The sequence below is a fragment of the Carya illinoinensis genome, chromosome 10 (genome assembly GCF_018687715.1).
Source record: "Carya illinoinensis cultivar Pawnee chromosome 10, C.illinoinensisPawnee_v1, whole genome shotgun sequence".
NCBI classification, from domain to species: Eukaryota; Viridiplantae; Streptophyta; class Magnoliopsida; order Fagales; family Juglandaceae; genus Carya; species Carya illinoinensis.
Genome location: NC_056761.1, coordinates 14,392,233 through 14,404,587, shown reverse-complemented (window position 1 = coordinate 14,404,587; position 12,355 = coordinate 14,392,233). Strand labels below are relative to the sequence as shown.

Below are 12,355 nucleotides of genomic sequence, written 5' to 3'. Positions count from 1 at the left end.
TGGCTAAAATCTTCCACTTGTGGAGTTTGGTATCTTGAGGAGTATTGGGATGAGATTTTGGTTTCCCTTCAGCAGATTCAATTTACTATTCGACACACTTTCAGACTAGGGAATGCACCTACAAATTTTCTTGCTCAAATGGGTTCCAACGGTTTCTCATAGACCTGGACTTCTTATAGGGACATTCCACACCTTCTCAAGGTCGGGCCTGTTACACACAGATAGTTTGGGTCTTCCTTATAATAGACTAAATGGTTAGATTGGATGTTGTTTTCCCCTATAATGTTTGTTTATTTTGGTTGATGTAATCATAGTTTCCTTGTAAAGCCCCAATCCCAAATGGGCGGAGAGTTACTTCGTAACACTTAAAATCATATCTTCACAATACAAGTAAAAACTCCAATTCCTCAATTACTCATATACCTCATTGTTTCAAATCAACTACTCTTATTCATTCTAAAGACTACAAAACCTCAAAATAAATATCAACTTTCCAAAATACCAAGTTGACAAAGCAAAACAAAACTACTGAATAAAATTCTCTAATAACCAAAGTACCATCTTTGTACTTAATCCACTTTGATCACTTAGCCTTATACATGCTTTCGAATCTTGATCATCAGCTGAAACATTCAATCATCTGAAAATATTATGGAGATAGGAGTGAGTTATCAATAACTCAATAAGCAAAACACATATATTAGTGTGTACAACATGAGCCTTTTCATAAAGTTTCATATGCAGGAAACAAAAACATTTCATTTTCATATGTAGATCTCAAAACATATTATCAGGAAAACAGAGCGACATTTCAATCTTTTCATATTCAGAAAACTAACTGTTCATATTTAAAAACATTTTGGCATAACATAACTAAACATCCTCATCTTATTATATCATACCGTATTGTATCATATTGTATACCCCCGTGGTAGGGTTGTGCTATCCTCGGTGGCTAAACCAGGCAGTATCATATTGTGAAACTTTATCTTTTACAATCTCAGAGTCCCGAGTGTACACACAGGAAAGAACACATAAAAAACCACTTTGGAAACAAAGTAGGTGCACTCATATCATATCATATTATGTTGGTACCAACGATGTCACGTGAACCAGTATCATCATATCGGAACCATATACAGAATCAGAATAATAATAGATAAGTATGCTAAAGGTTTTTCATATTCATATAATTTCCAAATGATCAATAATAGATCCAAAACATTTCATATCACATGAACAAAAGGCTCGAATATCATATTCGCTCTTTTTCACATTTCAGAACATGTCAATATTGCTCATGTCTACAATTTTTATGTCAAAAAGCATTTTCTCTTTCATATAGATTCATGGGTGAATGCAAAACATATAACTGAGGTCGTTTTCACGTTTTCTTTTAAAAATATAACATGCACATTTTTACAAACCAACCTCAAATCATTTTTTTTATGCAAATCTAGCATAGGAACCCCGCTCACCTGTACTTCTTAACCTCTTTGAATTTCCTCACAGAAGTGCGAAACGAACATCAATAATCACCTATAGAAAATTCATGTCACTTGAATAAATCTCCAATTGAATAGAATTCTCGCATTTATACATAAAATACATATTTTAATAACTCAAAGCCAAAAATTCTTATAATTCCTAACATACTATCATTTTTCCAAATCCATCAATATCCACTTAATCGAATTTGTACCGTAAAACATAATTGAATAACTATTCTGTTTAATACAAAAATCAATGAATACTGATATTTTAAAATATTAGAAAGCTATGACCTTTTTAAAATCCAATAAAATAAGTCGTGAAAACCTTCTCACTTAAAAATATGTTTACTTGGTTATAATTAACATAATTATCCAAATTTACAAGAAATCTAAAAATACCCATATCATTTAAATATTCTTAACATATACCTATATTTTATAAATATAATATTAAAAGTATAATTATGTCAAAATCTATTAAAATAAACAATACCATTTCATTTAATCAGATTTAAAGAAAAAGAATTATACGGTTAAAATTTACTCTTGAAACCAAAATAGTAAAAATCTATACTTAATAACATAATTTAAAATCTTTAAATATTTTCAGTAAAACGAATAAAATTTCAGCACTAACATGAATTAAAAATAAGTCCACTTAAAGACAACGTTAAGCCTGTTGATGATACTTTGCCTCAATCTAAGGCATAATTCTTGTAACAATTTTATTCCATGATTCTAGCCTAATTCTAGGATATTCTTTCCGTTATTTCCATTGTCAATGATATGTAAATATTCTAGATTAATTCTAGATTGATTTATAATATTCTACGTCATGAATATAAATAGACATATGCACCACCTCAAGTCGTGTGGTGAATTCTCTTCAAACTCTCTCAAAGCCCAAACAACTTTAAGTATTATAACAGTGAAACTAAAACAGTAACAACCCTTGCATGAAAACCAAACGTTAAAAGCAACTCAACGTAATAAAAACATTTCTAAAACTAGAGAGTTGAGCAGCGGCTTACAGAGATGAAGAAGGATAGCAACTGAAAACTGGCAGTGGGTGGGTCGACAGTGACAAACGGCTGAACAACAGAGAGAAAAAGAGTGATGAGTGAGAGAGCACGAAGAGAGAGAAGAATACTTTGGGTGGCCGAAACATACCCAATGAAAGAAGAAGAAGCAGCGGCACTAATCGACGGAGGTTGAGTTTATGGGGCTTCGAAGCTCGGCTAAGAATGGCGGCTAACAGGTTTGAGATCCACAGTTAGTTTGTGACCAACGGTGGGGAAAGCAGGTGCTCTGTTTTCTTGTTAAGAAACAGATGTTGTTGGTGTTTTGGAAAGGCCCGGCGGTGGTGCTGCTGCTAGAGTTCCAGGCGGAAACAAGGTCAGCGACGGCGGCCCTTACTTGCGTGGTGGTGGAGCTGAGAAAGAGAGGAAAACAGAGAGAGATGAAATAGAGAGAACACGGCGTGCGGAAGAGAAACGGAGAAAAGGCTGTGTGCTTACCCAGAGGAAAAACAACGGGGTAAATGCGCAGTGCTGGATGGAACCTTCCATGCAAAAGGAGACGACGTCAAGGTGATGACGGCGAGGTTAGGCTTCCGACGCGCAAGAGGCTGAAAGCACAACAGCTGCTCTGTTTTCTTGCATAAAAACAGAGGTTGTTGGCTCGGCTTTGGGGTGCTAATGCTCGGTTAGTGGTGAGGCTAGAGGTGCAGGGGCAGCACGGTGGAGGATTATGGATTGTAGGCTTGCATCTTCTGTCGTGCAGGAGAGAACTCGGCAAGTTGGTTTCCCTTCGGAGTTGTTGCGCTGCGAGATGGGGGCGGCGTTGTCGTTATGGCAGGGGACACGGTGGTAGAAATTTTCTCGAGGGGCTGGGCAGTGGGGGGTACAAGTTTCCCACCATGGTGCATGGCTGTGACGTGAAGGGGTAGGGAGGGTGGCTGTATGCATGGTTTGGTTTAGGGTGGTGAAGCAGGTTCTTATAGATCATGAAGACTAACTAGCGGTTGCAGTGAACGGGAGAAACTCAGTCAGAGAGAGAGAAGATCGAGAGCAAGAGAGATATGGATAGAGAAAATGATCTGAGTGATGGACGGGGAATGAAATAAAGGAGAGAACTAAAAAGCGGAAAGGAAGTTGAAACTTCAAACTGCCAAGACATGGAGATAAAAGAGATTGGGTGGAGGAATCTTCGGAAGTGCAGAAACTGAATTGAAAAACCGTTGGAAAGATAAAATATGTGTGGAAAGATGAAACTCACCTCAAACGACGTCGTGGGGGTAGGGAAGGTTACTCAGTGTTGTGGATGCATGAAAGCAGGGGAAACAAAGAGAAGGGAAAAGAAAAGAATCCAAAGGGCCAGGATGTTACATTCCCTCTACCAAAAAGTGAGGTTTATCAATATATTTTTGGATGTGCCGATGTCTTTCATTTTTTAGAAAAGAAAAGTATTTCTCTTATTGAAGTCTCTACATTTGTTAAAGACATCATAAACTAGTACACTGAAGAATCTCTTGTAAGCATAAATAAGAAGAAACTCACATTGTTTTGGGTCTCCCATAGGTGTTTTTGGTTTTGGGTCCAAAGGGATAAATCTATAATTTTTATTGTAATTTTTGTTGAGTCGCCCAAAAGTGTCTGGGGTCTACATGTTATTGTAGTGGAAAAGTAGTTTCTAAATAATAGTCAATATGTTTTCTCATTATTTTGTTAAAAAAAAGATATAATTTGTAAAAAACCACGTCTTATGTTAGAATCAAGCTTGTGCTTTGTAATGTTAGAATCAGCAAGTGTGGTTTTTTCTTTAGATCGAACACAAGTTGTCTTTTTGGTACCAAAACTTTGTACTTATTTAATTTTTTTAATTTCTTGTTGTGCTTAAATATATCAAGATGGTTCATTCTTGATGTTAGTTTTGTACTCTAAATAGGTATTCTTGGTGTACAATTCGATGGAGAAAGGGGAAGAAAGTACATATGCAAGACCTACCAACATTGTTGCAATGCTTGGCCACACTGCTACAATGCCTATGAACATTGCAACAATACCTTCCAACACTACTGCATTCACACAGGTATTCTTGTCTAACCCGAAAGCCATGTTGTCAGTTTGATTTGTAATTTTGTTATAAATCATTATTTGATATTATTTCAGGAAATATCAAGACCATTATATTCAGATTGGTCAATGTATAACTATATGCATGGATACCATGAGACTATGCCACTACATATCTTCCACCTTTTGCATCGCGTCCAAATGCCAACCCTTTTTTTATGGAGAAACAAGGTGATAAATTTAATTTTCAAATTGGTTATGTTCCAAGCAAGGGATTTGTCGAGGTTACATTTATGATTTGATATTTTAACTTGCAGGAATTGATGGGAGTCCCATTTGGACAACAAATTCCATATTCGAGATGTTCAAGTAATCCTAAGGACATGACAAAACCCATCTCATCTACTAGGAGATCGCTATTATCTTCTGAAAGTAGTACTTATCCAGATATCACAAATGTGAGAAATGATGAGGAAGTAGCTAATGGGGTTTTAGAGCCAACACCAGGAATGTTTTTTAAAACTGAGCAAGAACTTATTGAATACTATAAGCAATATGGGAAATAAGCTGGGTTTGGCATAATAACCCAAAGAGGTAAAAGGGAAGATGATGGGAGTCTTAGATATGTAACAATTGGTTGTGCTCGTGGTGGTAAGGCAAGGAGCTATACTACCAACTTTTCTAAACCATGCCCAACAACGAAGACCGATTTTAAGGCGAAGATTAATGCAATCATGGTTGGTGATGTCTTGCGCATAACTACTATTCAAAATTCACACAACCATGGGCTAAGTCCACAAAAGACAAGATTCTTTAGATGTAATCAAACTATTGATAATTTCGTGAAGAGGCAACTAGACATTAACAACAAGTCAGGTATAGGTATGGTCAAAAGTATTAACGCATTGGCTGTTGAGGTTGGTGGATTCAAGAATCTTAAATTTATTGAGAAAAATGCACGGAATTATATTGACAATGTCCGACACCTTAGACTTGGCAAAAGAAGTGCTGATGCACTCCATGAATATTTTGAAAGAACGCAGTAGAGCCGTCAACCCCCACATGTGATTTGACAGGAGTTACAATGCCGAGGTGCTGGCCACTCAGGTCACACACCCCAAGTGCTAAGTGGAAGAAAGTGTGTGTGCAATCATGTAATATAAAAGTGTGCATTTTATAAACATAGCGGAAAAATAAAAAGGGTAGATTGACCTGCTAATTGTACCAGGAAATTTAAATTATAAGCTGATGCAAAATATTCATAAGTAATCGGTCTCCCAATCCTTGACATAAAATTTATACAGTCATCTGGCTAATTAAAAGGAAAACACCAAACAACGCTACAAAAAGGGAAAGGTTCTCAAGTCTTCACTCCTCAGGTGGAACCGATTCTCCAAGCTTATAACCGTCCTCTGCATTAAAGTCTATGGTTCCGCAAAGTGGAATCGAAGGTAGGAACACCAGAATGAGATTTTGCAATTTCAACAAGTAAAGCCAATAGAATGACACCTAAAAATAAAAACACTAAAATAATATACACACTTTACTGTAAAGGCGAAAATTGCAATCTTTCAGCAATACCAAAAATGTACTAAATCAATTTCCTTCTCAATAATTCAAGAAAACCACTCAAAAAAATCCAAATATCCATTTTTATAGCATCCATTTAACAACAACATACACCATGGTCTCCCTTAGGGACCATCCACACACCTTGACTCCCTTCGTCATATTGCAGGTAACAACCATGTGTGTGACTTCGTAATGAGTGATGCCTAACTCCACGCCTGGCATGTACATAACCAGACATCCTTTAGCATCCACCAGCAGAGAGGCCACAGAGTTGGCAAGAGAGCCTTACCATCTAGTTTGAGCCCGTTGTTGCCTGGCAACAACCCAAGCGATGTCACTTAGTTTTACGTGCTCCAGAGTGACCAAGGTGTTCCACAGGGATAATGCCCCATCTCGGCTTGAGGTTGTGTTATGTGCACACCGACAAAAATCTCATTTGTCTTTTGAAACCAAAAACATTGTTTCCAAATTTTATAGCACTGACATAGAGCAAAGCACAATTAAAAGATAAATAGAAATAATGACAATAAAAATGTAAATGTATCAACAAAACATTATTGGATGAAATGTCAATAAATACATCAACCAATGGTAGAACAACACACAGAACCATAGATTCACAAATCACAACTACACTCTATTCCCAACATTTCACCCAACCCTCGGCCGACAATCCATCACCAACTATAGATTTTATCCCAACGCTCCTCATGCCCTTGACCAGTTAAGCATTCACAACTAGACTGCAATAAAACATAGTTTAAATATTTTCCAATGTCAGCATTCCAAGATTCAGTCTAGGATTTTACTTACCAATGCAGAATGAAGATTCTGGATGATTGGACATGTCGTTTAAGAGATCCCGTGAGTGTGTGTGTGTGTGTGCGCATCAGCATTGCTACGAGTGGGAAAATATGCCATTAACTAATAACGCCAACTACAAATTATAATAAACACGCAAGGTCACACGACTTACAAAGGTGGCTGCGACAATGGCAGTGGGTAGCGGCACATAGCGGAGCAGTACCTAAAAAGAGCCTTAGCTCTTGGGTTGGGTGAAATCATGGGAAGAGTAGGTCGAAAATGGGAAGAGGAAGGTGAGGGGGTGTTCAGAAGACCACTAGGATGCGGTAGGGAGCAGTTGCTCATGGCGACGAAACCTTAGAAATGAAAACAGAATGAGGGAGAGGATCCAAGAGAGAAAACAGAGGGATCAGAGGGATGTATGTCATATCAAAGAGGCCACCCTAGTTAAAGTCAAACGATTGGGCAGCGATGGCAGAGCTATGAGACAATGGGCGATATATTTGAGAAAGAGAAGTGATGGCAAAAGGCATAGATAAGGATATTGTTTGATGGCAGATTTGAGAGGCGACTGAGACCCCTAGTAGATCTACCCATCCTTGAGGTCTAATGGCAGCGAATGTTGGTGGTGGTAAGAGAGAGAGAGAGAGAGATCCAAGAAAAAATAGAGGGAGAGGGAAGGGCTCAATGACGATGGAAGGTTGAGAGACATGGACGGTGGCAGTGACATCAAGGGATGGACGACGGAAAGAGGGTGATGGAGTGGAGGAGCTATCAACGAGGAACAACTATGGTGGTTGGATAGTGGCAGTAGTAGCAGCAGCAATAGTGGCAAGGTCACAGTGGCAAGAAGAAGAAAATGAGAGTGAAGGGGGTTTGAGAGTGGTGCAGCATAGGAAAAGGGAGAAAGAATAAAGAAAAGGAAAAATGAAGTTAGGGTTTTCCCCTTCCTAAGGCTAAAATGACGTGGTTTAGGGGGGAGGGGTTTGGTTCACTTGCACGGGCTGGGCTGGCTCACACACACACACACACCCATGAGCTAGGCCCTTCTTTCAAACCTACACACAATAAAACCCGCTTAAACAACATGTTGGGCTTCATCTTTCTAAAGAAAACAAAAATAGACTTGGGCTTCACATCCTCCACCCCCCCCCCCCCCCCAAAAAAAAAAAAAAAGAATTTCTTCCTCAAAATTTGCTTAGCTAACTACATATACTTCCAAAAGGGCTCATCAAGCTAACAATCTTAGCCTTTACTTCCATAACTTATGCTAGTATTAGCATGACTAGTTCTTCCAATAGTACACCATGTATTAAAATCTCAAGGCAAGCCACACAGTTCAAAACCTCCACTTGACAAGAAACTACTCTACATCACCCATGGGTCCTGATGCTTCATTACCTCATAAATTAGGTTATGCTATCCACTATTGATGCCCAAGCTTCAACTTTCAAGCCTTTATTAATGTTGTTTTTCCCCCTTTTCTTCTAGGTGTTGTGAAGTGATGTTTGTTGATGCTGGTAGTCACTGCATATTATCTTGTCAACATTTAGTTTGTGAATGTTGGTTGTGGATGGCTCACTAAATTATCTGTACTTGTGTTGAACAAGTAAGAGGCTACGATCTCTTTCTTGATGTTTTCTTGCATGTCGATGCATATGTAATGTGAGTAGATGGATTGAGTTTATGATGGGTCTTGTTGTGCTCTTTTTGTGCTATTGTATGAGATTGGTTATGTGTAGATACTTGAACTTCCTACTGTGTGTAAAGATTAAGTACACAACACCTAGACCCATGAAATCTCAGGTCTAATAGTCCATGCCATTGGCCAGACATCTAGGCATATTATTAATGTAAGATTATTCATAGCGGCATGAACACTTCTATTATTAATATTTCTGTTCATACCTCACACTATCACAATTAGAGCAAACATGTGTGGTTTATTTCTTTTTTCCAATATTGTTTCAACCAACAATTGCATTCTATGGATATTTGCATTCAAGATCTAGAACATTGAGGTCTGGTAGTTATTTTGTTAAAGAGTTAATAACATAAGAAAATGGTGCTTAAAATTGTAGTGATGACTCACAGATTGCTGCTATTGTTTTAAGCTTCTTCAAGTTACAGGTAGCTTCTTCAAGTTCACCTGGGTTCCAAACCGGGTACCCAGCCCAGAAACCAAGTTTCAAATCTGGGTTGGGTTCCAACCTGGATTAGACCGGGTATGACCTAGTTCGAAACCTGGATGGATCCGAGTTGTTGAAATTTGGAAATCTGGGTTCCAGGTTTGTATCCAATTTGATTTTTTTTCTTTTTTCTTTTTTTTTAAGCTTATATGTTATTTATTTCTTTTAAGAAAAAAATTGTGTTGAAAAGTATATTTTTTAATCTAAAAGCCTAAATTTTATAAAACTAAATATATTAAAATGGAAACTAAATTTATGTAAAACAATGATGTCAAACTAATTTATCTATAAGCCTATAAACAAATAATTAAATTTTTAACTAAATGCATGTAAAAAAAATCAATATTCATCATATAAAATGCATGCAACTTATACAATAATCCACTACAGATTACATTGTTTGAACTAATTTGCTAAGAATATTACAAAAATAGGTCTGGGTTTTGCAATACGTGTTTCGGATCGGACAGAGAAAAAACCCTACCCAGATGAACCGTCTTAATAAATGTACCCAATCAAGAAGATTCTTTTACAAGCTCAGTTTATGGGAAAGCATGGTAGGATGATAAAGTAGGTGAGACAACAAGTTCAATGCAAGCAAAGCAGCCCTACCATCATAGATTCCAAACATAAGGTTAATTATGCTAGCATATAAGGACAATTGGATGGAAGGTCAAGATTATGAATATCATGTGAGACTTAAGTAATAGGTTTACTTAAAATGTATCTATTACATTTTAATGTGATTAGACTTGTTTATCCAATATGCATGTGATTACATCCAAAGAATAAAACGTTAGTTGTAGCACAGCTTTGGGGCGTCAATTCTACAGAGAAACAAATTAAAAGAATAGCAGAACGAACAAAGAAACTAAAGAAAAATATAAAATGATTAATAGAGAACAAAGATTAATTTTAAATGCAAATTAAAGTGAAGCAAAGTGACTAACAGAAAAAGTACTCAAATTTGATAAACAATGAAGCATCAATAATCCCTTGCACAAATTTAGTATTTTAATTATTCTTAATTCACTGAATAACTCAATTGGAAACTCAATTTTCAAAATTCCTAATTGGAATGTATAGAATTATAAACCAAAATTAAACCAAATCTAACCTTTTGAAAAATCATTCACCACTTTTAAAATACATAAATTATTATCACTATTGACAAAATCCAACGACGACAATATACTTAGGGAGCAATATTTTAACAAAGAATTAAATCAATATAGATAAATAAATTATCCAACCATAATCAAAGAACTAATCCATTTAGTAGAAAAAGTATGATAGAATCCATAAACAGAATAAATTATATGATTATTCAGAGAAAAAAATATCAATAATGAATTGAGAATGATAAAACAAAAGAGTTTTAGTAATTGAAAATCCAATATATAAATTAAAAATAAATTAAAAATACCATCTAATGTGCAAGTTAATCCCTAGCCCCACTTGAAAATTTAGTTATCCATAAATATAATGGACAATAAAAATCTCAAGAGAAAAATAAAGCAAACGGCGACCATGGAACTTGATTTCGTCTCTTCATTCTTCAGTCTATCCTCTTGTGCCTCTCCTCCCCCTCAATTTTATGCTAATAATATACTTATATAGGGTAGGAAAGAAACCCTAATGTCTTCAAGATTTCCATATAAAAAAATCGCCTAAATTTTAGGACTCATCTTGGCAGCCATGTATGTGCTTTAGGAGTTCGAATTTAGAAATCCTTAGTACAGACAAATTTATAGCCCTTTAAGATAGTTTTCCAACACATCAAAAATCGCATTAATCAAATATGTGAGTGGAAAGTTATGATTAAAATACTAAAATATGTCCACGCTGTCTCCTAGCAAATTTCAGACTTGGACTTCTTGTAGTTTCTTTTTGTGATTTTTTTCCTTTTTTTCTTGATCCAAATTTCTCTCAAACCCCATGAAAGTCTTTCTTTGAATTTGACTGGGCTTTGACTTACTCTTTTATAAACTCTGAAATTAAACATAAAAATCTGCTCAGGGGTATCCCAAAGTAAATAGGAACTCAATTCAAGAATACACATTAAAATTTATTATTTCTATTCATATTTTAGCTTTTGAATCCAATAATAAGGTATTTAGAGTGTACTTTCGAGCATTCATCACACCCCCCCAACTTACCCATTGCTAGTCCCTAGCAATTTTCATGCCAAAATAACGAAAGAGACTAAAGAAAATCACACACAAAGGCCACCAAGTCACACTTTCTTGATTCACATATCAAAGCAATCTTATGAATTCAATAACCCTATCACAAGCAATCCATAAAGTGTTTGTGTTTTCCAAACTATATCCATCTAACCAGAAGCTCTGACACATGCAACATCAAGAATATCTCAAGTGAAAGGTTTAACTATATAACTCACAGATATAAAAGTGTTTCATGTGATGATTTTCTCTATGGAGTTGAAAATGGGTGTACACACACTCTCATGGAAAATTAGTCAATTATGTACAAGCAACAAGCAAACATTGATCTTATAATAGGAACACTAACAAATGAGACTTCCACCACTCTTTCCAAAAGTTTACTTAGGATCAGAACGGTCAACACAAAAGGTTGTAACGTGGCTTAGGTTTAGGGCTATATGAAAAAATGGATGAAAATGATTAAAAAAATTTCAAGTACATATAAAAGGAATCTTATTAAATATCTCAGTAGACCACACTTCTCACTTAATGTACTCTCCAACTTTTCAGATCATCGAATAATAATACTTTTCCTTCTTCTTCCTCTTCTTTTTTTTTCAACAATTTGATGAACAAACACATGCCACTTTGGTATTCTTGCCATTTTTACCCAACCTTGATTTTTTTTTTATTCGAGAACCCAACACAAAAGAAAGAAAATGCAAATTCCACGCCTAGTATACACTTGGAAGTAAAAATGGTAGAAAAATCATTTTATAAGCTATACTCCAATGTGGAGAGGCATGGATGGTGTAGGCATATGAAAAGAAAAAGCTACATGTGTTTATTGGCTCAAAGTTGGCTACTAGGGGTCTATGATGGAAAGGGTTAGCTTGAAAGGCTCAAATGTTGATCCTAAGTTGACCTTCATTATATTCCAAGTATATTTAACATCTTCACAAACCATGTAATGATATTCTCAAAAGAAGTGCCCAATTCAAAAGAATCAATAAATGCTTATCACAATTTACTGCATTTATAGGCTCTTATTCCTC

General features: G+C 36.0%; 1 protein-coding gene and 1 long non-coding RNA gene across 3 annotated transcripts; one reads left to right on the top strand and one right to left on the bottom strand.

Moving 5' to 3' along the window:
* Nucleotides 1-427: 427 nt before the first annotated feature.
* LOC122278167 lies at nt 428-3,889 on the bottom strand. Of its 2 annotated transcripts, none has more exons than XR_006229308.1 (5): nt 3,011-3,889; nt 2,664-2,925; nt 2,525-2,584; nt 1,432-1,539; nt 428-640 (listed from the first exon to the last, which is right to left on the bottom strand). It is a non-coding gene; the product is annotated as an uncharacterized LOC122278167 (long non-coding RNA). The 2 variants fall into 2 exon arrangements; XR_006229307.1 differs by having other exon boundaries at nt 1,479-1,539; nt 3,011-3,882.
* Nucleotides 3,748-5,312, top strand: LOC122278166. Its single transcript, XM_043088274.1, has 4 exons — nt 3,748-3,897; nt 4,440-4,583; nt 4,664-4,798; nt 4,885-5,312. Exons 1-4 carry the CDS (start codon nt 3,748-3,750, stop codon nt 5,131-5,133), a joined length of 678 nt encoding a protein of 225 aa, XP_042944208.1. The 3' UTR covers nt 5,134-5,312.
* Nucleotides 5,313-12,355: the final 7,043 nt, after the last annotated feature.